The 26,475-nt window shown below is 43.6% G+C and overlaps 3 protein-coding genes across 10 annotated transcripts in view; 1 reads left to right on the forward strand and 2 right to left on the reverse strand.

Annotated features, from left to right (window-relative positions):
* Positions 1 to 368: 368 nt before the first annotated feature.
* On the reverse strand, positions 369 to 16,477 carry abhd8b (abhydrolase domain containing 8b). Its single transcript, XM_090236262.1, has 5 exons — positions 16,099 to 16,477; positions 8,922 to 9,716; positions 8,553 to 8,723; positions 3,501 to 3,717; positions 369 to 3,367 (listed from the first exon to the last, which is right to left on the reverse strand). Exons 2-5 carry the CDS (start codon positions 9,707 to 9,709, stop codon positions 3,137 to 3,139), a joined length of 1,407 nt encoding a protein of 468 aa, XP_090092388.1. The 5' UTR covers positions 9,710 to 9,716; positions 16,099 to 16,477; the 3' UTR covers positions 369 to 3,136.
* A 993-nt stretch (positions 16,478 to 17,470) lies between these two features.
* Positions 17,471 to 21,329, forward strand: dda1 (DET1 and DDB1 associated 1). Of its 2 annotated transcripts, none has more exons than XM_021604709.3 (5): positions 17,471 to 18,014; positions 18,634 to 18,714; positions 18,828 to 18,879; positions 19,032 to 19,093; positions 19,322 to 21,329. In XM_021604709.3, exons 1-5 carry the CDS (start codon positions 18,006 to 18,008, stop codon positions 19,424 to 19,426), a joined length of 309 nt encoding a protein of 102 aa, XP_021460384.1. In that variant the 5' UTR covers positions 17,471 to 18,005; the 3' UTR covers positions 19,427 to 21,329. The 2 variants fall into 2 exon arrangements, with proteins under 2 accessions (XP_021460384.1, XP_021460385.1); XM_021604710.3 differs by having other exon boundaries at positions 17,647 to 18,014; positions 18,828 to 18,858.
* Positions 21,330 to 21,417: 88 nt separating this feature from the next.
* ano8b (anoctamin 8b) overlaps positions 21,418 to 26,475 on the reverse strand; it is an 87,074-nt gene continuing 82,016 nt past the window's right edge. For all 7 annotated transcript variants that reach the window (XM_036978779.2, XM_036978777.2, XM_090236257.1 and 4 more), the window contains one exon: positions 21,418 to 26,445. In XM_036978779.2, the coding sequence (XP_036834674.1) occupies positions 25,747 to 26,445 (699 nt within the window). In that variant the 3' untranslated portion in view covers positions 21,418 to 25,746. The remainder of the gene's footprint in view (positions 26,446 to 26,475) is intronic.

Consider the following 26,475-nt stretch of genomic DNA (forward strand, 5'->3'; position numbering starts at 1 on the left):
TTAAACCACTTCGTTCTATAGATTTGCTAGTGAATTTAATGGTATAATTTTGTATTCCTAACGTGGACATCTATGTGACGTAACTGAATTAGGGTGGGTAAACCCAGTGTTTCTTCAAACTGCAATACTCAGGCCAGACACAAGGTGTCGCCCAAGTACAGGACACTTCCTTGGGATGAGTAGACAGTATCCACTTGTCAGCTTTCCACTGTATGTACTGAAGGCAAGTCTCGGTCATTCTAATGTTAAGCACAGTACATAGTGCAAATACTCGCTACTTGTAGCTTGAAACTGCATGTGATTTTAACACAGAAAATATATTTGTAACACACCTAGCTTTAAAAACATTTAAAAATGATTGCATGGTATAATATTCCTCATATTTTATTTTTGGTGAACTGAACATTCTTCCAGCACTTCATTGCTGCAATCAATATCAAAGGCGAACACAGTGACACATTTAAGAAGCACAAGGGCACAAATGTGAAACTGATAGTTGACACAGATTCAGGACCATTCAGATTTAAAATACTTAGTGATGTTCCACTGGGAACACGACTGAGGATCATAAAGCTAAACCCATCTGACTAGCGAGAACTCAATTCTCAATTTAATTCACTCCTGTTCACTCATTTTTTTCAGCATCAATACCTATATAAGCATCATTATTTGCTTGTAAAAGTTGCATTTTTTTATCAAAAGTATACTCACGGCCCTGTTAAGTGTTATGTTTTCAAAATGCATATTGTTGTTCGTGGGTGACCTACTGACCACAGGAGGTTGGTGGCACCTTAATTGAGGAGGATGGGCTCGTGGTAATAACTGGAGCGGAATCAGTGGAACGGTATTAAATACAACAATGACATGGTTTCCATGGTTTCCAGGTGTTTGATGACATTCCATTCGCTCTGTTCCAGCCGTTATTATAAGCCGTCCTCCCCTCAGCAGCCTCCACTGACACTGACTTTTCCATAACCAACAGTAACAGAGGACTGTTGCAGTGCTAAGACCAGAGTTAAACCAAATAGTTTGAGTAACAGTCTTATTGGACAGGAGATCAACCTGACACCGCCTGTCCTGTGGAATACAGGTGAAGGGCATCATTCAGTGGAGGTTGGTGTCACTTTAATTGGGGAGGACGGGCTCTTGGTAATGGATGGAGCGGAATTGGTGGAATGGTATCAAACACATGGCTTCCATGGTTTTCAGGTGTCTGATGCCATTCCATTCGCTCCATTCCAGACATTCTTATGAGCCGTCCTCCCCTTGGCAGCCTCCACTGGTGCACACCTAGCTAAAGAGTAAGGGGTTAATTCAATCCGTGGTGCTGAAGATCCGCGCTGTGGCTCAACTTAAATTGGAAGGTCATTTCCAATTGAACCGACATATGCAGTGTTTACCATGAATGTGGGAACATTGCCTTTACATTTCTAGAGCGCTGCAGTGCAGATCATCAGTGCTAGGGATGGATTCAGTATTTAATACACTGTTATTCAACACAGTCTTTGTGACACTTATCAGTGGGATGCTAGTTACACCACAGAGAAAACCGGCTATGTGGCACTGAAGAATTCTCAGGTTGTAAGCAATTTTTGGTGTAGCAATATCATTTTCAGAGCTTATTTCACTTCTACCTGGAAAACAGGCAAACAATCATAATTGTTTAGCATAGTTTTGGTGAGAAATATAACGCTAGAATTCAGTACAATTCTCCTTCTTAAAGGGGTCCAAAACACACATCTGCCCCTGTGTGTTTCCTAGGTAACCTGCAGCTAATAAGGAAACATATTTGTTTCCCCCATAAAATACACAAGGAAACTTTGTAGGACAGTCAAACATGGGTCTTACTCCAGTCCCTCAAAGTTGTTATTGTGCATCTTTAGATATAGCATAACATAGTTAGCCTGCCTGTTGTAATCCTTCTGACGGGGAAGTGCTTTTAAATACTGTATGAATGCTGCATAAATAAAATGTAGTAGGCTAGTTCTCAAAAAGCACCGTTGATCGTCATACATAATATTTAACCCCCATGTGCAGAAGTACTGTAAGGAAACAGAAGTTAGTTCTGGGGTTTCTGTCTACCCGTTGGCGTGAGTAGTATAGGGGGCTAGATTCAGATCAGTTCTGCCTGTCGGAGATGTAACAGCGTTGGAGCTGTCGAATCAGCAAGCGGCTCCTGGCGTTCTACCCATCGTGGACATTGCCATTGGATGTGCCGAGTTGGATTAGTAATAACCCCATGCAGCCTTGTTACAAGTTGGAACACAGGAATGTGTTGTAATCTACACCTCTAAGGCTGATAGAAATCCTCGTTATTTCTGAACCTCCTAATGCAGGGGGGGATTTAAGAACGGGTGTGGTTTTGTGACTATGACGACGAGAGCAGCTGCTCACAGATTTGACAGTTCCAACGCAGAGACACCTCCGATATCGCCTAAACAAAAACAATGAAACAGCTATGCAGCAGTTGTCCGTTTGGGCCGGTTAGCGCTGGAACTGACTGAATCTGGGCCTAACAAGCAGTCTTCTTGGCTATCAACGTTCTCTGTGTCACTTGATCCCGTTGAATATATAATTTTTCCCTCTCTGATCCACCCATGCTCTGACATTTCCACGCGGTTGGGCAACTGACAAGCCATCACATGGGACTGAGTCTAGATCTGGGTACTGGTACCACAAAGCAGCAACACACAACCAAAACCAAAACCATTACCAGATTCACCATGACCATCCTCTCCAACTCAGCACCTCTTCAGAGCTTCTCAAAAATGTTCACTCCCACCTGTCTCCAGTCCCAGCCAGGGACCAGTTAATCAGAACAGGACCAGGAACAATACAATAGACCTCCCCCTTGTTGTACTCTGATACGTCACTCTGTCCGTCCATACCTGCCAGCTCTCCTGCCCTTCCTTTCTTTTGTGGCTCAGACCCAAAAATGGGCCCGTCTGACCCTGTGTGCTGTGTTCCACCTCCTCAAATCCCACCTCAAACCAGCTCAGACCAGTTTAAAACCAGCCCAGACCAGTTCAAACCAGCTCCCTGCACCTTAGGAGACATAGCCTAGGACAACCAGCAATGTTCGGACACTGTCTGTGTCTGCTTTGACTGGAGTTAATACCACACATCCCCCTCTGGGTTACTTGGTCTTGGCTTTGCTTTCTGGCGTTGCTCCTCCGTTGGATGCGGTGGGGATCTTGGCAGTTTCGGGTCTCTTGGTGGCGATTTCGGAGCAGGGCTTAGATTTGGGCGGGGAGTCAGGCTCCCAGAGGAAGAACTCGTGCAGGAGGGTGTTGACACTCTCGGGACACTCCATCATCACCATGTGACTGCCCTCGTTGATTATCTTCAGGAAGGCCAGCAACAGGATCTGAGCGGAGGCAGGGAGGTTAGATTAGGTTTTAAAGCTAGGCATAGAGTTAGCTTTAAAGTTAGGTTTAAAACTAGGCTCAGAGTTAGGTTTAAAGGTAGGGTTAGAGTTGGCGTTAAGGTTTCCCGCTCACCTCCGCCATGCGTTGATCTTCCTCTATGGGAACAAACTTGTCGTACATGCCGTGCACCAGCAGGATGGGCACTGGGATCTCTGCATGATAAACCTCGTCGCCCTCTGGCCAGTACTGACCACTCATCATGGCACGCAGCACGAAGGAGGACACGTTGAAGGCATTGTTGTCTTTCAACAGCTGTTTCTCCTTCGCACCCTGACGGGCAAACCCAGCCCTGGACGCAGAGGCAGAGGAGAGGAAGAGGAGAGAGAGTGGAGGAGCATAAGAAATCATACTTGAACAACATACAGTAAGTAGTCTGAAAGCTTTTTGTACAGAAGTTTGACTGTATTGAAGTAGGCCTGGGAGCAGAGGAGGCTCCTCAGAGGAGGATGGGACCATCCTACTTGGTAAATGCCATTTTAAAAAGTTATCCTTTTCAGATAAAACTTTACAAAATAAATGTCACCAAATAACTGATTAAAACACACTTTTTTTGCAATGGTCTACAGTAGCCTCAACAGCACTCTGTAGGGTAGCACCATGGTGTAGCCGGAGGACAGCTATTTTCCCTGCTACATTGACTTCAATACAAAACCATGGTTCTCAACCCTATCCATAGACTTACACAGTAATTATGACAACTTTCATCCTCCAACCTATCAGAGCTTGTGCTCTGTATGAACTGACATGTTGTCCACCCAATCAAAGGATCAGATAATTCATTCGGTACTGAAAGCATAAGCTACAGCTAGCTAGCACTTTGAAAGACAATAGTTGAACACTTTTGAACAAATACATTTTGAGAGAGAGAGAGATGTTTTTGTATTTTTTCTTCTGAGTTTACTTTTCACTTACTTAGCTAGCTAATGCAGCTAATTTAGCCTACTCAACAACCTGCCTCAAACAGAGTGGAATGCTATTTATGTTAGCTAGCTGGCTAAGGCTATCCAACACTGCAAGTCAAGGTAAGCTTTCGGGTTTATAAAAGTATTGCCACCGGGGTAACTGCTTGCTGTACACTACACTGCGTGATTGTACACATGTATTGGATTGTGGGTTTACTAACGCATCAGTTCTAGTTTGTTAAAAGGATCCTCCCCTTTTTTTTCAATTTTTGCCTAAAATGACATGCCCAAATCTAACTGCCTGTAACTCAGACCCTAAGGCAAGGATATGCATATTATTGGTTCCATTTGAAAGGAAACACTTTGAAGTTTGTGGAAATGTGAAATGAATGTAGGAGAATATAACACAATAGATCTGGTAAAAGATAATATAAAAAAATACAACTGTTCTTTTGTATTTTTTTTGTACCATCATTTTTGAAAAGCAAGAGAAAGGCCATAATGTATTATTCCAGCCCAGCTGAAATTTAGATATTGGCCACTAGATGGCAGCAGTCTATGTGCAAGGTTTTAGACAAATCCAATGAACCATTGCATTTCTGTTCAAAATGTTGTATCAAGACTGCCTAAATGTGCCTAATTTGTTTATTAATAACATTTCGTGTTCAAAACTGTGCACTCTCCTCAAACAATAGCATGGTATTATTTCACTGTAATAGCTACTGTAAATTGGACAAAGCAGTTAGATTAACAAGAATGTAAGCTTTCTGCCAAAATCAGATATGGGAAATGTTGGGAAATGTTCTTGTTAATTACAACCTCATGCTAATCGCATTAGCCAATGTTAGCTCAACCATCCTGTGGAAGGGACACTGATCCCGAAGAAGTTTGAATGAACTATAACGTTAACATTGTGACAACAATGTAGCGGTTAGCCAGAGCTGCCAACTCTCACACATTTGACCCTCCTGACATGCCACACCTCTTATATACACTACATGACCAAAAGTATATGGACACCTGCTTGTCAAACATATCATTACATAATCATGGGCATTAATATGGAGTTGATCCCCCCTTTTGCTGCTACAACAGCCTCCACTAGCTGTTGGAATATTGCTGATGAGACTTGCTTCCATTCAGCTATAAGAGCATTAGTGAGGTCAGGCACTGATTTTGGGCGATTAGGCCTGACTCGAAGTCGGCGTTCCAATTCATCCCAAAGGTGTTCGATGGGGTTGAGGTCAGGGCTCTGTGCAGGCCAGTCAAGTTCTTCCACGCCAATCTCAACAAACCATTTCGGTACGGACCTCGCTTTATTCACGGGGGCATTGTCATGCTGAAAGAGGAAAGGGCCTTCCTCAAACTGTTGCCACAAAGTTGGAAGCACAGAATTCTAAAAAGTCTAGAATGTCATTGTATGCTGTAGCGAACTAAGGGGGCCTAGCCCGAACCTTGAAAAACAGCCCCAGACCATTATTCCTCCTCCACTAAATTTTTGTTGTCACTATGCATTCGGTCAGGAAACGTTCTCCTGGCATCTGCCAAACCCAGAATCATCTGTCGGACTACCAGATGGTGAAGTGTGATTTATCAATCCAGAGAACGCGATTCCACTGTTTCAGAGTCCAATGGCTGAGATCTTTACACAACTCCAGCCAACGCTAGATTGCGCACGGTGATGTTAGGCTTGAGTGCGGCTGTTCGGCGCCATGGACACAGTTCTTGCGCTGACATTGCTTCCAGAGGCAGTTTGGAACTCGGTAGTGAGCGTTGCAACCAAGGACAGAAGATTTTTTACGCGGTCCCGTTCTGTGAGTTTGTGTGGCTTACCACTTCGCAGCTGAGCCGTTGTTGATCCTAGGAGGTTTCCACTACACAAAAACAGCACTAACAGTAGATCGAGGCAACTCTAGCAGGGCATAAATGTGAGCACTTCAGTTAGGCCATTCTACTGCCAATGTTTGTCTATTTTATACACCTGTCAGCACCGGGTGTGGCTGAAATAGCTGAATACACTAATTTGAAAATGTGTCCAAATACTTTTGTATATATAGTTTTATCCCCCGCATAGAAAAGTGCTGTTTTCATTTTTCTTATAAGTCAGCGCGTTAGCTTTTTAACTGTGCTGCCTCCATGGTGTTCTGAAATCGGAGCGCCTGAGCCTGCAAAGTAACATCGCGAGCGGATCCGGTTTCATTGTCCTGTCACAGCACTGTGAACCGCGACACATTGAAGCATATGATAGGTCTAGTTATGTAAGGAATCAAGTGGATTGGATGCACATTTTAAAGAAACGCTCCAAAATGCTGAATGGAAAGATAACGTTCTCCCCGCCGAGTTTATAAAACTGTAAAAAGCGCAGCATGGGTAGAGCTGTTTTAGGTACAATGTTATCAACAAAATGAGGTTGCTGTTACTCCCGTCCCTATTGCAGAATGCAGCCCTTTGACAGCATGTACTAAAGTCGATTTAATCATCACTTGCATTGGTCTCCTCATTTGGTGATTGGTATTTCGACCGTGACAACGAAAAGGCAGCAGACAGACCTACGGCATGTTTTATCAGGGAAGTTTGTCGGGTTACCTGATGCGTAACTATGAAATTGATTATGCCAAACAGATTTAGAACCCAAAAGTGTTAAATTCTGGGGGGGGGGGGGGGGGGGGGTAGGGTTTAGGGTCATCTTGTCCAAAGAAGATTTTATTATCTATTTACTTTATTTAGTCTGAATAGTGGAATTCCCATCCTTAATAATTGTCTACAATATAGGGTAATTAGTGTGCTTGTCAGCAATAACACTACTGTTAATCCACCTCTTCCAAATTTTTCCAGTGTCATCACATATTTGAAATCTGAAATGTCTACTTGTGTCTTTGAAAATGAATTATATGAGGCTATGTATTTTTGCAGCTATTCATGATCAGTTTTGAATAAGACATAAAAAAAATATCATTGTTGACATTTTAGTATTGTGCACATGCTAGGCAGAGATCATTTTGATCACAAGATGATGGCAACGATCTTCAACTAGTAGGCATAAACCATCTGAATATCGATCCATTCGATTTTTCTTGAAGGCTGGGTGATTTTGAGAAATTAATTGTTATAACTAGAACATTTTTAAACATCCAGCTCTTGGGAAACAAAGAGAGAAAATGTATTTCTATTTTCCACCCTGGTCATAGACCTAAAACGTGTCAAAATACGGAAATTAGCTAGAAAACTAATGTTTTCCTGGGGAAGGACCCCAGACCTCCGTCTAGGGGTTGTGCCAGGGGTCAGTGAAATTCGCATAGCAAATCTCACTCCATGATTTCTTCAAAAGTTGGTAGCCCTGGGTTAGTGGATATGGTATGACGGTTTGGCTTGGAGAGGTTTTTGCACCGGATCACAGACAACTGTTATATTGTGCACTGAAGTCCACAAGTGAAGGGAAAAGATGAGAGGAGAGCATGTGGATATGATGATGCTGTATGTGGTCGCTATGAATGTGAACTGCGTGTGATCAGGGGTGTATTCATCCCGCAGATTCATTATTGTTTTAACATTTATTTATTTTTTACCCCTTTTTCATGGTATCCGATTGGTAGTTACAGTCTTGTCCCATCACTGAACTCCCATAGGGCATTGCGCCCGGCCTGCCACAAGAGTTGCTAGTGCGCGATGGGACAAGAACATCCCTGCCGGCCAAACCCTCCCCTAACCCAGACGATGCTGGGACAATTGTGCACTGTCCCATGGGTCTCCCGGTCACAGCCGGCTGCGACAGAGCCTGGACACGAACCAGGATCTCTAGTGGCACAGCTAGCACTGCGATGCAGTGCCTTAGACCACTGCGCCACTGGGGCATTCTGCAGATTCTGTAGCAAAAAAAATATTCAAAGGAATGAAATGGGGAGGGACCTAACTGATTCATTTTATTTGCAAATCGTTTTGCAACTGTTTGGACTAAAAGGTTACACCCCAGATCAGCTAGATGAAGGCAAAAGTGTGCAGGGCGGTATTGAATGTGTCACTGTCTGTCACCTTAATTGCTCCAATTTGTCTCTCGACCTGTGCACCTACATTATAAGCTTTAATTTGTAGGCTAGGTTGTAGCAAACTCATGATGTGTATAGGGCAAAAAGTATCATGTAGCATTGAGTCGGCTGAATGGAATGTGAATGACTGGGAGGGAAGGCACAGGCACACGCGCGCACACACACACACGGTGTGTTACTTGAGGAAGCTCCAGGCCAGGCAGGGGGACAGGCAGTGCAGCACACAGGTGGGCAGGTTGAAGATGGAACAGAGGCTGGGCTCCAGCGCTGTGGGACCTCCTCCGTTTATCATCACTACCTTGTGGACCTGGTCTGGGTACTCATGGGCCAGGAACGTACAGAACGACACACTACAGACAGAGAGAGAGAGAGGAAAGAGAAATGGTAATCAGATATCATTCTGGGAGATCAAAAGACAGAGACATTATCTGGCATTCATTATGTGGCGTTCATTATCTGGCGTTCATTATCTGGCGTTCATTATGTAGTGTTCATTATGTAGTGTTCATTATGTAGTGTCTGTAGCGAACACACTTCAGTCTTCTCACCCATAGGAGTGTCCAATGAGGATGTTCCTCTTCCGTGCGTATCTCTTAAAGATGGCCCTCATGTCCTCAGCCAGGGCGTAGAACGTGTACGCTGCCGCGATCTGAGGTGCCGAGCTCGCCCCGTGACCCGCCAGGTCAGGCGCGATGACCTCATAGCCCAGACGGGAGAAGAAGTCCATCTGGCTGCCCCAGATGTCGAGGGAACCGCCCACGCCGTGCACGAAGAACACTGCCACGTCTGCGTGTGTCCCCTTACACGATGTGATCTTCCTCTCGCTGTCAATCACCACTGTGCGTTTGGGCTTCCGCCGCCGCTTCCGGGGCTGCTGGGTCAGATCTGGGGCTGATCCGAGGGTCGGGGCTGGAGATGTCGCCGCTCCCCCTGTTCCAACCACTGACCCGGTCTTGTCCGCTTTGGGGTCAGCGGTGGGAGTTGGATTGGACGATGGGTCTGCGAGCTCCACCTCTACGGTACAGTTGGGTTGTGTGTCTCCGTTCTGAGCGTGTAACAGCTCCTGTCTCGCCGCGTCGCCCAGGTCCTCTATCAGTAGCTGCCCATTACGGTACACTGTGATCTTCCTCTTACGGTGGACGCTTCCCCCAGGGCCCCTGGGCTCGTCCACCACCTCCCGCTCCGGGATGATGTGTCGGACCCTCAAGACACGGCCCGGTTTGACCTCCACGAACTCGTAGCCATCGGCGGCTTCCGAGGTTTCTATGGGAACCACGACGTTGGCCGACTTCCCTGTCAGGCAGCAGAGGAGGCCGTCCATTAAGGTGGTCAACATGGCTGCCCTTGGAGGGAAACACACACACACACACACACACACACACACACACACACACACACGCACAGACACACACACACACACACACAAAAACACACACACACATAAACATCTATTGCATATGACTCATGAGGGTAATAATAATGTCTGCTGTTTTACTACACACACACGCTAGTAGGATAATCCCTATTCTAAAGCCTTCCAGAGGCAAGGTTAGTCTAAGTACCGCAGAATAATGAACACACAATATCTCAGCGATGGAAGAGTGACTCCGTAGACACGTCGGTGACTAGTTAAAGCTTGTCAATCTTCCTTCAGGCGTGGCTTATTGTAGGCTCTTATATGAAGCTTCTTCCTCTAGCAAGGCCTTATGGGTATTCATAGAAAAGGACAGCAATAGCCCATGGTTGAGTTAAAGCCGGCTACAGTGTGACAATGGGTACACTCGGTGTCTTCCAGAAGAAGTTTTTGGGGGAGTGGGACTACTCTGAATGAAGAGAAGATTACATGCATTCACACATGCACGTCACCTACACATCGTTTTTTCCCCACCCAACTTTGAACCTAAATCCAATGACATGGTGAAATGATTTGTTCATTTCAAGTTGAATTCACGTTAGTTGACAACTCAACCGAATGTGAATCAAAACTAGACGTCTATGCCGAGTGCTCATTGTGCAAATACAGACTGTTCAACCTCAGCCCTACTGGTCACTGTGGTTGGATTAGGAGGATTATAGTAAAACATTTCACATATCCTTCCTCTCCTCTTTTCCCCTCTCTTTATTGCATACTTCCACTTCCCACACAGTGCTATTATGTGTTTTGTGATATCTGTAGGCCTTGATGTCAGACACATCAGGTTTGAACATCCTAGCAAACGTGTCCCTGTCCTTGACTACTGTGGTGTTGCCCTCCGTTTTCTCTCAGTGTATGTTCGGAAAGGCCATAACGTAAACACCTATACTGTGTTAAAGACGTAATAAGTTATTATATACGAGTACATATTTAATAGCTTATTATATATCTATCACAGACCATACACCTTACTGTTAATAAGTAGTCATGTCAGGTCGAGGTAGAATATACAGTACCTTCAGTAAGTATTCACACCCCTTGACTTATTCTACACTTTGGTGTGTTACACCCTGAATTCAAAATGGATTAAATATATTTTCTCAATTGTTGCACACTTATTGAAATAAAATACATAAATATCTCATTTACATAAGTATTCACACTCCTGAGTCAATACTTTGTAGAAGCAGCGATGACAGATGTGAGTCTTTCTGGGTAAGTCTCTATGAGCTACCACACCTGGATTGTGCAACATCTGCCTACTATTTTCAAAATTCTTCTAGCTCTGTCAAATTGGTTGTTGATCAATGCTAGACAACCATTTTCAGGTCTTGCCATAGGATGTTCTAGTAGATTTAAGTCAAAACTGTAACTCGGCCACTCAGGAACATTCACTGTCATCTTGGTAAGCAACTCCTGTGTAGATTTGGCCTTGTGTTTTAGGTTATTGTCCTTCATCTCTCAGTGTCTGATGGAAAGCAGACTGAAACAGGTTTTCCTCTAGGATTCTGCCTATTCTTAGCTCCATTCCGTTTATTTTTTATCCTGAAAAACTCCCCAGTCCTTACCAATTACAAGCACACCCATAACATGATGCAGCCACCACAATGCTTGAAAATATGGAGAGTGGTACTCAGTAATGTGTTGTACTGGATTTGCCCCAAACATAACACTTTGTATTCAGGACAAAAGGTTAATTGCGTTGCCAATTTTATTTTGCAGTATGACTTTAGTGCCTTGTTGTAAACAGGATGCATGTTTTGTAATATTTTTATTCCATACAGGTGTCCTTCTTTTCAGTCTGTCAATTAGGTTAGTATTGTGGAGTAACTACAATGTTGTTGATCCATCCTCAGTTTTCTCCTACCACTGTCACGCCCTGATCTGTTTCACCGGTCTTTGTGCTCGTCTCCACTCCCCTACAGGTGTCACCCATCTTCCCCATTATCCCCTGTGTACTTATACCTGTGTTTTCTGTTTGTCTGTTGCCAGTTCATCTTGTTTGTCTAGATTACCAGCGTTTGTCCTGTCAGCTCCCAGCCTCTTTTAAAAAAAAAAAAATGTTGACCCCTGCCTGTCCTGATGCAGAACCCACCCGCCGACCACTCTGCCTGACCCTGAGCCCGACTGCCGTCCTGTACCTTTGCCTCTGTTGCTGTAGTAAACATTGTTACTTCGACACGGTCTGCATCTGGGTCTTGCCTTATCCTGATAACCACAACCATTAAAATGTTTTAAAGTCACAATTGGCCTCATGGTGAAATCACTGCATGGTTTCCTTCCTCTCCGACTCTGTACGAGTTAGGAAGGATGCCTGTATCTTTGTAGTGACTGGGTGTATTGATACACCATCCAAAGTGTAAATAATAACTTCACCATACTCAAAGGGACATTCAATGTCTACTTTTTTAAAAATTTTACCCATCTACCAATAGGTGCCCTTCTTTGCGAGACATTGGAAAACCTCCCTGGTCTTTGTGGTTGAATCTGTATTTGAAATTCACTGGTCGACTGAGGGACCTTACCGGTAATTGTATGTGTGGGGTACAGAGAGGAGGTAGTCATTCAAAAATCATGTTAAACACTATTATTGCACACAAAGTGAATCGATGCAACTTATTATTGATTGTATGTTTGTTTATTCCATGTGTAACTCTGTTGTTGTTGGTGTCAAACTGCTTTTCTTTATCTTGGCCAGGTCGCAGTTGCAAATGAGAACTTATTCTCAACTGGCCTACCTGGTTTAATAAAGGTGAAATATATATATTTTTTATTAAATTGTGACTTGTTAAGCACATTTTTACTCCTGAACACATTTATTCTTGCCATAACAAAGGGGTTGAATACTTATTGACTCAAGACATTTCAGCTTTTACTTTGAAGTAAATTGTTAAATTTTCAAAAAACATCCTTCCACTTTGACATCCTGAGGTATTGTGTATAGGCCAGTGATTATTATTATTATTTTGTTTCAATTTAATACATTTTCAAATCAGGCTGTAACACTTTCCCCCCAATAAGTCAAAGGGGTGTGACTACTTTCCGAAGGCACTGTAGATTAACATAGCGTCCTCCTGCCTAAAATACTGTCTCTAGACCACACCTCCTTTTCCTAGCAGTCTCCCTCAGTGTTCATAATAATTGGGGATAGAGATAATAACTGGGGATAGAGATACTATGGCTTTAATATTATTCAGAATTCCAGTGGCGCCTGAAACCCCCTCAGATATATGTCTCGTCACAACAATCTGAATGACAAATCACTGAGTGGGACCTCTTACATTAATCCCACAAACTGCAACCGTTGGCTGTTTTGTGGTTTGGCACAGATTTTTTATTTATTTTGAATCACTCCTACTCCTATGCTGTGGATCTGTTCCCGATTTAATTAATTTAGCTGATGTTGACATCATTCATGTGGTCTTATCTGAATAATACGCTTACAGCAACGAGTGTTCAGACAAATTGCCACCCACTGTCTTGACCAATAACGCTGTTATTTAGGATGTACCCAGCATAACATGCATGAAACTGGCCACAAATAGCAAAAATCACACATTCTTATTGTACACATTCAAATCACCCCACTGTCTACCCACTGAGGAACAAGAGCGAACACTTTTTGGCAACTCCAGACAATTTCCTTCCGAGTCAGCAATTGGGGTCAAAATCTCAGTTTGGTCTATCAGTGATATCCTAATGTTGTCACCCCTACAAATTGACAAGTAATATCTGCAAGGCTAGCAGTAGCGACACACAGCATTCCTGCCAATGGCGTAGTTAAGACAGTGTTACATAATCCCAGACCAGAGGGTTGTCATCCCTGCTTAGGGATTGGTGCCCACGAAAGCCCATACATCATCAGATGGATTAGAAGTCACTATGGCCTCAGAGTGTTGACAGTCTCAGGCCTGCTAAGGGTCAACAAACATGAACAACAATCCCTCTCCTTCTAAGAGGTGTGACTTCAGGCTTTCCTTCTGTTCTGCAAGATGCATTGTATTTCTGTACAGCAACATTGGCATTCTTGATATCAAGGTGTTGATAGATCCAACTTCTGAGGATGCTGTCGCATTCAAGTCCTATTTGGAACTTAGAAATGTCCGACTTGCTAAATGGTTGTAGTTATAGACGTGCCGCGTTCAACCATGTTAGCAAGTGGCAAATTTCTGAGTTTCCTAGTTCTGACTGGCACGTTAACGTGGCAGCATACTCAGAAGTTGGATCTATCAACATCTTGTTATCAAGGATGCCACTTTTCCTGTACAGAAATACCATGCATCTAGTAGAACAGAAGCATGCCTGTGTAGGAGCACACTTCCTTTAGTAGCTGGGGAAGAACCAGCCTTTCAACGCTCTTCACCACTAAAAGGTTAATGCTACAGGCCAGTAGTCATTGTTGCAGGAAGGGTTGCTTTTTTTAGGTGCTGGGCTTATGGTGGACAATTTCCATATTATTGGGATGGAATGTTCTGCCAGAGAGAGGTTAAAGAGCTCACAGAAAACACCTGCCAGTTGCTTATGGCACACATTATTGTTTTTATTTCACCTTTATTTAACCAGGTGGGCCAGTTGAGAACAAGTTCTCATTTACAACAGCGACCTGGCCAAGACAAAGCAAAGCAGTGCGACAAAAACAACAACACAGAGTTACACATTAAGTAGGTGAACGCTGATGTTGTCTGGCCCAGGTGCTTTACTTTGTTTTGTCCTTTTAAACATAGCTTCACCATCTTTTGGTTGCAGCTGAACAATTGTGTGTAACAGTGTGAGACATGTTAGATAGGGAAAAGCTGATCTCTGACCTTTCAATTGCAAAGTCATGTTGGTCAAATCTACAATAAAAACTTAAGATTCTCTGCAGGTCAACACAGTCTTTTCTGGGGGGAGAAGGGGAGAGTTTGGGTGTTATTAAGGGTTGCCAGTGTTTTCTCCTGAAAGAGCCTTTCCTTCTTCTCCTTGTACACTCTTGTAGCCTGTTTCATCTGCATTTTTTTATTTGGATTGAATTAGTTTACCCTCAACCTTGTTGCCAGTGGTAAATGCTTTATTCTTTTCATTTAAAGTTGTTTTCAGGTCCTTTGTGATCCAGGGTTTGTTGTTAGAAAATAAAATGTACAGTTTTGGAAGGAACAATCATCTCCTCACATAAATGAATACAGTTAGTGATAGCTTCAGTGGCCTCCTCAAGGCTCGCTCCCTCTGTGCCTGCAGTCAAAGCAGCCCGCCGGCAGAGTCAAAGCAGCCCGCCGGCAGAGTCAAAGCAGCCCGCCGGCAGAGTCAAAGCAGCCCTGTAAGGTCTCACTGGTATCACTACCCCATTTTCTGACCACTATCTTAACCACACCATGTAGTTTGGTGCAATAGACTGGTATTAAATAAGATGCTAAAATCTGGTGTTCAGGCTGTAAATTCACGTATATCGTAAGCAATAGGTTCTGTATTAAACCAGAGGCCAAGTTGACCAACCAAGAGAGAAGTCTATTTGCTACTAAAAACACAGTCATTTCTAAATGCTGCTGAGTATTTGTTCCTTGTCCTCCAATGGACTGGTGTAAGCTGGAGGGTCCAATCAATAGAAAGCAACACTTCACTTGACCTATCGCTGGTTGACATCTTCAAAACAATCTATAGGATAGGAGCTTTGTCTTGAAAACAAATCATTAAAAAAGTAGGTCATAAAACCAATCAAACACAGTTGGTGTGACATTAAACACAAAAGACACCCTAAAGGTAGTCTGGAACATTATTTTAATGACTATGTATTCTTTATCTAGTTGTATAATTATTATTTTTTTTTAATTCATTAAATATTTAGTATCCAAGCTTATTTTGAAAACCTCAACCAGGAATGTACAATATTATCTCAGGAAATATCATGCAATAGGGGTGTGCACAGAACCATTTTTGTCTTTACTACCATTCCATTTTCTAGGACTCCATTCCTTAGAATGGAAAACAACCGAGCGTGCGCAGACTGCGCACTGCCGGTCTGAATGGGAAACTGAACGAGCGTCTGATGCGACAAATACACAGCGAATGCCAGCATGTTTATCCGCCTTTGTTCACCAGTTTACAAGATACATTAGATCAGCCATGGCACTTTACACACGTCATATCACATCCCATTTTGGTATTTGATTTATGCTAATTAAATTCTGAGAATGTGTTACGCAATTGGTTTAGCAGATCTGCCCATTTCCCACCGTGCGTGTTCCTTTTTAATCTTCTGTTGACACAACATGCCATCATAATTATACAGCAAGCTTCATACCCATACATTCTTGTTTCTCAAAAACGAAGACTCTTACCTTATTTTTTTTCGACGTCCACAAGGGTACAATTATTAGATAATACGCGTCTTTCTCGTATACCGCGTCTTCGAAACAGGAGCTCTATAATCTGTTGCAGCCAATCCAATAAACTAATCTAATTTGAGTCTGCAGCACTGTTCTCAACATTCTCACCCGCTAGTTTACATGACAACTACAATTTAAAAGAAAGGCGCGTTTATCAATTCCATTGCATCTTGAACGTGGACGCATAGTAGACACGCACGCCAGGTGTCTACATGTGCAAGTTTTTATCTATAAAGCGCACAGTTCACGCTTGTCCAACTGTTCCATACGCTCGTCCTGTATCCGCATTATGGAGCTGCCCCCTACCGCTTGATTGACGTGCGAGAGAACCAGCTCTAGACACAACAGTGCCGCCACCAGCCGACCAATAAATAACATGTAGACCCGTTGCTACTAACGATATAAAATCTTTAATACGTATTGGAATATGCAGCATACTTTGCTAGCAGAACTCTTCCAAAATATACCCCTGCAAGACGCATATAATTAAGTGTAGGTCATATAGTGCTGCACTGTGAATGAACCAGCCCAGCTGTCTCCATGGAGATGGCACCCTATACACGATACATTGGGAACAGTGTGTGCCACTTTGTTCACCTCCTAGCTGGCACACAACTGATAAAGGGGTAAACAGTCCCTGATAAACAGTCCCTGAAAAGTACAATTTCAGTAAAAACTGCTTAGCTGTTTCCATTTACACTAGAACCCATTTGAAATTGTAACTGATAAAGCCAATAAATCCCATTGGTTTCCAAACAAGTGTATAGGGAAAATGCTACATGTTTCCATAATCATAATACCACCCATCTTCCTCTCTCCTCATCCTCCTCTAGCTGACAACTGTGGCTGATGCAGTTGCTATTGGGTTTGTTGCTAAGGAACAGTTACCAGGGGATCCATATGCCAGAGAGGCAAGACCAGGCAGACCTTCCATAAACCAGCAGTCACTCAGAGACAGAAGTATGATGCCCTGGTAACGGCCTATTCACAGCCATGTTTCACACATAGGCCTACCACAGAAATGATCACAGACTGAGCAGCTACACAAGTCTCAAATAAAGTATATACATTTGCTGCAATTGCATGTTATAGGCCCTACATCAATTTATTTAAACAGTATTATGGGATAGCTGTATACCATGTTTATTACCCTACATGTGTAATTAAAAGTAGAATATCCCATGGCCTTTACACAATAGCAGTGAAGCAGAGTGCCAATAGAGTGCGGTTACTTACAAAGCAAACCCATGTCTCATTAAGGTCCAGTATCCATGCACTAGTGAGAAAGAACTGGACGGGTTAAAGCACGTTCCATATATATGTTAGATCAATGAGAGAAAGGAATCGACTGGATGCATCACTTCCATTCTTCCCTGCCATTATCTGTCAACCTATCCCAAGTTTTTGGGTGGAGAAAAAAAATATGATAGACAGCTTTCTGTCCAATTACGATACGATATATCGTGGTCTTAGATCACGTGGGATAGGTTAATAGCCAATGGTTATGCTAGGGTTGGAGCTGTAAATGCAGCATTTAGCTACCATCATGCTAAAGAATTAGCCACGAAGCAAAGCAGTTTACATGTATTTATGGCCATGAGCCTCACTTTACTTTATGCGGTGTGTTTAATGATTACAGGTGGTGTAATTGGACACAATACTGTTTACAACAGCGTGATTCCAGTAACAAGTGAATGTGGAGGATTTCATAAACGTTGGCTAGGCTTGAGAGCAACTAGCTAGCTAACGACTGTTAGCTCGCCAAAACAGTTAGCTTTGGCTAGCTACCTGCCATATTATCTATCCATCTGCAAGATATCAGTCGGCGTTACGTCGTGGGACACTAAAAAAGGAAAACAATGGATAAGGTAGCTCATTTCACGGCAAAACATTTTGTGAAGAGAAGGCAGCTAGCTTGACAACTTAGTTATGGCAGCTTGGCTAGTTAGCGTAATGCTAGCAAATGTCATGATCTTATCATGTGGCTTTTTATCTGAGTTGTTTTAACCGTATGATCTCAATTAATTATCTAGCTTGCTATCTGTCTTCTTGGTAACATTCATGTTTCCATTGAATACTTGGCTAACTTGTATCTTAGCTAGCCGAAAAGAATAGCCAGAATGAATCCACCAAACAGACAGACAGGGAACGCCCAGTGTCAGCCACCCATGGCATCAGCCCCCCGTTTCGAACAGGGCAGGGGTGTACCCCACCCATGTCATGGTGACTTGGGAGGACACGTAATTAATTCCCAAACGATAGTATTCTTTGCTTCTCACTTTGTCTAGTTTAAACCAAACGCTGCCAAATGGGGTTTAGAGCATCCTTCATATTTAGCTAGAGGTCAACCTAGACATCCTGCAGGGCAGGAGGCTTGGTCACCCTTGAGCTACAGGATGGAAGATGCTCTGCGAAATTGTCTGTTTGGGTTCAGCCTACAGCTTTACCCATACAACACAAAACCAAAATACTTTTCTTTTCCTAAAGGCAGATTTCTTAAAGGGTCTCCCTGTTTTCAACAAGAGCAACTTCAGTCGGTTCCATGCAGACTCTGTGTGTAAAGCATCGGTGAGTGCAGACTATTAGAACATTTTCCATGTGAAAGTGAAAGAGATGAACATCAAGTCTGGATGAACATCAAGTCTGGCTCCATCTGAATCTCTATGAATTGCTTTTTACAGAACCGAAGACCGTCCGTGTACCTCCCGACACGTGAGTACCCCTCAGAACAGAGTAAGTACCTCCATTCTTAGTCGAGAGGACAGACTTCATGGACATTTTATTTATTTAGCTTTTTCTCGGGGAAAATATGCTGCTAGAAATAGAACTATGGTTTTGAGATGGGGATGAAATCTTGAGTTTTGAAATTCTCTTTTACTTACCAGTTATTGTCACAGAGAAAACCAATATCCTCCTGCGCTACCTTCATCATCACTGGGACAAAAAGGTGAGGTTGATGGGAGGGTTCGGGTTTCTGAATAGATAGATGCTATCCAGGTGTGAATGTAAGGTGTCGTGCAGCAACAACAGTTGTAACCTGGCACAGGGAAGCATGGTCAGCCATGCTCACTCTTAAACGGGAACATCAACTTTGGGGAGCGGGTTGTCAATCAGGTGTGTCCATGCTTTCAGTTTAGTGAGTGACAGTACTATATTTTCCCTCTCTGTTGAACAGAATGCAGCGAAGAAGAGGGAACAGGAGCAAGGAGAGGGAGGGAGTCCAGCACCTCCACGCAAAATCGCCAGGACAGATAGCCAAGAGATGAACGAGGACTCTTAGGAGTGTGTGTGTGTACGGATGCGTGCATCTGTGGAGGAAGCACACGGACAGGCCCACCATGACAGACATGAAGACAAACAATCTGAGAAAGAGTCCGCCCTGGTCTGGGAAAGACTAAACATTTTTTATTTTTTGTTGTTGTTACCTCCAGTGTTGTTTTCAGCTTCACTGCCCAGCCTTGGCCTCATGGGGGCACTGCAACACCTTTCCACAGTTTGCTTCTGCAGACCCGAGTACACATTGTGATTGTCAACTGCTGCCTGCCACAACCCGGCCACCACGACAGGGGAAGAAACTACCCCCCCCCCACCACCTCCCAGACTTGTGTTAATGTTCAATATGCATTATCTTCCATGATTCTGTTCTGAATATGTGTGTGTTTTGAAGTTTGTGCTGGCTTGTTTTACCGTGTACCATTTTAGGACTGAATTCTTTCATCTATTGCCCCCTACTGGTCAATAGGGATAACATGACAAGTGACTCAACAGTTTACTAGCTTAGTTTGAATGTTTGCAGCTTTCTGCCAATGTATGCTGTTAAAAAGGGTATTATAGAATGACAAGACAAAATTGTTTTAGTCACCAGGTGTTTACTCACTTTACCAGAATTGTTTGGAATTTGTTTACACTGCAATCAATGTACCCATTATGTATGTTTGTGAAGATCTCACCTTACCAGCACAACCAAGTGATAGCAGAGGTAGAGCAAAGAATGTCTATGTCAATATGAGGGGTAGCGAGAGAATGTTGTATTCAGTATGAAGACCTGTGTAAATACTATAGCCAGTGGCAGCTGTTAGATATTAAGATCTAGGCTTTATATTTCTCTAAGGAAAAATTACATTGCATCTGACTTTTGTCAAATAAAATCTATATGTAGCTACATAGCTATAATAAGTATTTTGTGTAAATGTTGAGAAGCACTGATACCTAATGGTTGCCTTGCCTTGCATGTCTGTTTTTGACAACTTCCTGGGGGGGGGGGGGGGGGGGTTGTGTGGAGAAGAGGATACAGGGATATGTACCACAGGTGGTTGGTGGCACCTTAATTGGGGAGGATGGGCTCTTGGTAATGGCTGGAGCGGAATCAGTGGAACGGTATTAAGTACATAAAACATGTTTGATGCCGTTCCATTTGTTCCATTCCGGGCATTATTACAAGCCGTCCTCCCCTCGGCAGTCTCCTGTGGTATGTAAGTAACAGACCACTGCCATGGATAAACAGAAAGGTGCAGTCGCCATCCTGCCTTGTTCCAGAGGTTCAGCTTGTACTGATGTTGTACTACTGTACAATACTACACTGAATTCTGGAGGTTATTCAGAATGCTACAGATAGAAATGTAATGAAAAGAGCTGACATGAGTAGTAATCTGCTCTATATTATACATTTCCTTGCACTTTTATGTTGGACCCTTCTGAACAGGCCCCAGACCTTTGTTAATGTTTACGCTGCCCAACAAAGTCACAGCAAGTCTATTTTCCCCTCAGCTCCAGATGCTGCAATCGATGTGAGTTTCCTACTGTACCTGCCATTGAAGCGTAAAGCCATGCTCTACTCTTCTGCTAGACTAGACTGTTCTGAATATACACTCTATGCTTCTGCTAGACTAGACTTTTCTGAATATCCACTCTATGCTTCTGCTAGACTAGACTGTTCTGAATATCCACTCTATGCTTCTGCTAGACTAGACTGTTCTGAATATCCACTCTATGCTTCTGCTAGACTAGACTGTTCTGAATATCCACTCTATGCTTCTGCTGGACTAGACTGTTCTGAATATCCACTCTATGCTTCTGCTAGACTAGACTGTTCTGAATATCCACTCTATGCTTCACCCTGTTTTATTGTATATTAGGTCAAACTTTATTTTCAGCTTCGCTCCAATAAAAGCAGTGATCAAAAAGTAATGTCCGTTGTAATGTTAATGTTTCAATGTACATTTTACATTTGTTTCACACTTTTATATTTTGTGTGTAAACAATAATAACACATTTCAATTTAAAATTGTTTTATTATCTATATTTCAGATCTTACAAAAATATGACAAAATAAATTAAAAGAAATAAATAATCCCATTTCCCAGTATCATATTTTTCTTGAAAATATTAGTTTTTGTTTTTGTACAGTGGTACATTGGAAGAGCACATGATGTCTGGTCAGTTAGTGAGGCTGTTGTGAAGATGTTTTATTTAGTTAGGACGGTATAAAGGGAAGGGTTCTACATACTGGTAGTAGGTGTACAGTACATCTCACCTCATCCACTTTTTACTGTCCAGTTCAACGATGAGGCTACAGTTACCCCTCCCCGTCAGGCTATCCCATCAATTTAGACAACTGTCCCAAACAATGTCACATTAACAAAATTCCCTCTGCTCTCGTCTCACCACCATTCCTAAGCATTCGTAACTAAGCAATGCAGTGATAGAACAATGAGGCTACAGTTACCCCTCCCCCGTCAGGCTATCCCATCAAACCAATCTCACCACCATTCCTAAGCATTCGTAACTAAGCAGTGCAGTGATAGAAAATCAAAAGATAAAGCTCATTCAGAGCACTTCCTACCCGTTTGAAATGACATAGTTCCATTGATACTGACATGAGCCGTTTCTCTACTTCAGTAAAGTAGCTCTGTCGGATAAAACCTAACCAGGAGGGTTAACGTGTCCAGTGAGACCAAAGGTCACGCACCATGATGGCCGCTGACCCAACAAAGGCTGCGTCTCAATAGTCTTACTTAGCTCTTTGTCCCCTTTCCTTCGTCTGCACCGATGTGAAAAAGGAAGGCCAGGTCAAAGCAAGATGTTGGTTGCCTGCTGGGGATTTGCTTTCACATGTCCAGTTCTTTTCGATCAGAGATGGGGGGGGGGGGAATAGAGGAAGCCACTCAGAACTATTAAAAGTTGTTAACCTGTATCAAAGGTGAAACAAACCAGGAAACCAAGCCAGTGTGTTCCAGAGGCACAGCAGGCAGGTGTACCGTGGATGACTGTTACTGACAATGGCCTACGGCAGATCATCTAATCAAACACTTGTCTGACAGCATCTGCTTCACTACAGTAAATGAGAAATGTCTCAATCGTGTCTCTCATCCGTGGCCTAGTTATTTGGCATTATTCACAAATGAATGATGATGCTGACGATATTAACCAAATGGTTTCCTTATAATGACTTAATTGGCTGTAGAGGGAGGAGGAAATGTGATGGTGAGATCAAACGTCACTCACTCCCACACAAACTGCTATTTCTCTTCCCTTATTGCCTTGAAGTGCCTTTTCAGCTCAAATCCCATGTAATTGCTACTGCTACCACAACTAGTTAAGTCAGTCAGAGATGTAACTACCACAACTAGTTAAGTCAGTCAGAGATGTAACTACAACAACTAGTTCAGTAAGTCAGAGCTCAATTCTTATTGTTGCCACTATGTTCATGAAAATGCTATATTCAGTCTCAATGCAGAAGCATGAGCCTTGCCATTATGTTGTAGCTTGAAGTACATTATAGATAGGCAATCCATGCTAAATGACAGACGTTGCATGTTTTAGGCCAAAATGCATATTTGACAGGCATTCTAGTTAACCTCATATGATGATCAGAGAATATAGTACCAGGGGAGCTTCCTAAGATTAGGTTTCCTATTTCAGACAGGATGTGTGCGTGCGTGCGTGTGCGTGCGTGCGTGCATGTGTGTTTTTCAGCCCAGATGGAGTGATGGGATGTTCCCTATTGATACCCACACTGAGAATCCAGGTCAGCTGGAGACTCTATATTGGGTAGTGGTCGGCAGTCTGAAGAGATGGAGTACTAAGAGATCCTATTGGTGGAACACAGTCTGAAGAGATGGAGTACTAAGAGATCCTATTGGTGGAACACAGTCTGAAGAGATGGAGTACTAAGAGATCCTATTGGTGGACCTCAGTCTGAAGAGATGGAATACTAAGAGATCCTATTGGTGGAACACAGTCTGAAGAGATGGAGTACTAAGAGATCCTATTGGTGGAACGCAGTCTGAAGAGATGGAGTTCTAAGAGATCCTATTGGTGGAACGCAGTCTGAAGAGATGGAGTACTAAGAGATCCTATTGGTGGAACACAGTCTGAAGAGATGGAGTACTAAGAGATTCTATTGGTGGAACGCAGTCTGACGAGATGGAGTTCTAAGAGATCCCATTGGTGGAACACAGTCTGAAGAGATGGAGTACTGAAGGCATGGACCAGTAATAGACTAGCGTTGTGTCTGTGCCACTGTCCCTCTAACACTGTATTATTGCAAAGATCTTAGCCAGAGAGGATGAAGTGAAGGTGCATAGTTCATGTTTCTGTCTCTCTCTCTAACGCTGTGCTGAATCTCACTTGCCGTGGAGCGCCATGGTTCTTTTTTTTCAATGAAGACTGGGATTTAATATGAGTTCATAAACACAGATGTAACATCAGATTAACATCCCCAAATCCTAACGTTAGCAATAGGGTTGGGGAACGCAAAACTGACCTTAGGGTCACTTCATCCTACTCTAAGTTAGACGTATAAAACACTGTCTTGTACTCTGGCACCATCCTCTGGCCACATTATAGAAAAGAAAACGGTTGAATAATCCCTTTGGATTGGTTTACAAAAGGAATTTAGAAATCTGTCATCTCTATGCTATCACTGCCAGTGTAGTCAGAAAGGTGATGCTTTGGCAACAAATTCCATTGGAAATAAATAGAATAAACAATAGAAAATATATTGTCAGCTCTCAAATGAATGGATGGGGACCAGCAGCCACCTGGGATTTAGGAACTAGGGATGTCGGATGAAATGACAACAGCATCTACAGTACAAGATACTAGATAATAAAATCCAACGTTTGTATATGTTGTGTTGTGTTGTGAGGCAGACCGGTATAGTTCTTCCTTCCACCTGCAGTCAGAACAGGCTCTGCTGTCTCAGTGCAGAGCCTCAGAGTTTAGTGCAAATCTTCTCTCTATCTCTGTCTAGTCTACTCACTAATCTAGTCAGATCTGTGTGCTGAAATGGAGAGCCATTAGTATACTGTGTAGAATGTCTCTCTGCAGGCTTGAATGGGGAGAGATTAGAATGGCACACAGTAAACTACAGGAACCCAGACTTTCCATGATACATACCGTGTACTGTATAATCCACATCAACATCCTGTGGTATCAGTCAAAACAACTCTTTCATTCTCTGTCTCTGTCTCTGTCTCTGTCTCTCGCTCTCTTTCTCTCTCTCTCTCTCTCTCTCTCTCTCTCTCTCTCTCTCTCTCTCTCTCTCTCTCTCTCTCTCTCTCTCTCTCTCTCTCTCTCTCTCTCTCTCTCTCTCTCTCTCTCTCTCTCTCTCTCTCTCTCTCTCTCTCTCTCTCTCTCTCTCTCTCTCTCTCTCTCTCTCTCTCTCTCTCTCTCTCTCTCTCTCTCTCATACTGATGCAAGACAAAGCCTGTCTTTTATCAAACGATTTTCATCTTTGCCTTTCACAACGTCAAACACAACATCCTGTTTCCCACGCACTGTGTCAGACATACACTTCAGATATTGCCGTTGTTTTCATGGGATGTACTGTATATATAAAACTCACGACTGCTCACGTATGCCTTCAGATGGGAGTGTGGGTGAAAAACAAAGAACTGGACGTGTTTTGCAGTACTGCTCAGATTTGAAACACTGATTTGATATTGCTCGGCTAGCACAGCCGGTTCGTATTAAGTAGAAAAGCCGATCGACCGTCACAGTTAAAAGTGAGTCTGATATCAGGCCACCATTGTGTGGTGACTGTGAAAGGTCTCATTATGCTTTTGATTCACACACACCAATCCATTTTTTTCTTCTGACCTTCGAAACCAGGATGTTATGTTTCAGTGGCAAGATGGCCACCAGGATGCTTACAATTTTCAGAATAGAATAAATCAAGAAACACTGCTCTCCCTTTTTTTGAAAATGCTCGGAAAGTATCAGAAATGCAGCTCATGCATTTCTATATGTATTGCAGACAAAAGAGGATTCTGTGTGTGTGTGCGTGTGTGTGCGTGTGTGTGTGTGTGTGTGTGTGTGTGTGTGTGTGTGTGTGGCCACGGGTAAAAGGGTGGGTTATGTCTTCGCCATTAAGCCTGAAAGTCTCTCAGCAACAGCAACAATGCAGACCCACACATCCCATCATCATTACCATTAGTCCTCCCCCCCACAGCCCCCAGGCAGCGTCTACATACACAACCTCAGATCCAGACAGCACAGAGAGAGGCTTGACCTTTTCTCCCCATACATTTGTCCTTCTAGTAGATATATTAAGTTAAGTTCTCATAGTAGTTTGTCATCTCCCTATCCAAAGAGATCCTAGACTTTAGGGTCTGAGGAGTCTGTGTGGTGTCCGTTCTCCCCCTCATCCCCTCCAGGCGAGGGGATCTCGTCCGGCACCCCATTCAGGTCAGACTTGGAGAGCTGTTTGTCAGATCCCTGGGAACCCTCCCCTGGTCGGGGTAACTGGGACCCATTCACACAGGAGCCCCCCTCTGACTTCCCAAAGTTAAATAGTTTCCCAGGGTTGAACGACTTGCTCGGCGACTGAGACCGCTCCTGGTTACCGCCGGGGGCGGTCGCGGTCGTCGTGGTATTCGTTGCCGTGGCTGCAGCAGCAGCAGCGGCCGCTTCCTTCTTATTCTCAGGCGACTTGAGGAACTTGAAGCTGAGGAACCCGGGGAGCTTGGGTTCGTTTCCTGTGGGAGACTGAGGGGAGCGTGCGCTGCCGGAGGAGAACTTGCTCTGTAAGGGGGTGATCAGTTTGAGCTTCATCACGTTGTTGTTGGCCAGGAGGGAGCTGGGCCTCTTGGGCTTGTCCCCACCTCCACCCCCCCCAGAGCGGGACTTCCCCCCGTGGCTCTTGTCGTGGTGGTGGTCTCCCCCGGAAGAGTCCTTCCCCTCATCTCTCTCCCTCTCCCTGCGAGCCTGGTGCTCCGTCTGCCTCTGCCTCTCCTCCTCCTCTCTCTTCCTCCTCTGTAGCTGTTGGTAGTGCTGCTGCGCCTGCCGCTCGTGCTTCTGTAGGGAGATTAACAACCGCTACAACAA

Source organism: Oncorhynchus mykiss, chromosome 5 (assembly GCF_057628025.1).
Source record: "Oncorhynchus mykiss isolate SJ-2025 chromosome 5, ASM5762802v1, whole genome shotgun sequence".
Classification (NCBI taxonomy): Eukaryota; Metazoa; Chordata; class Actinopteri; order Salmoniformes; family Salmonidae; genus Oncorhynchus; species Oncorhynchus mykiss.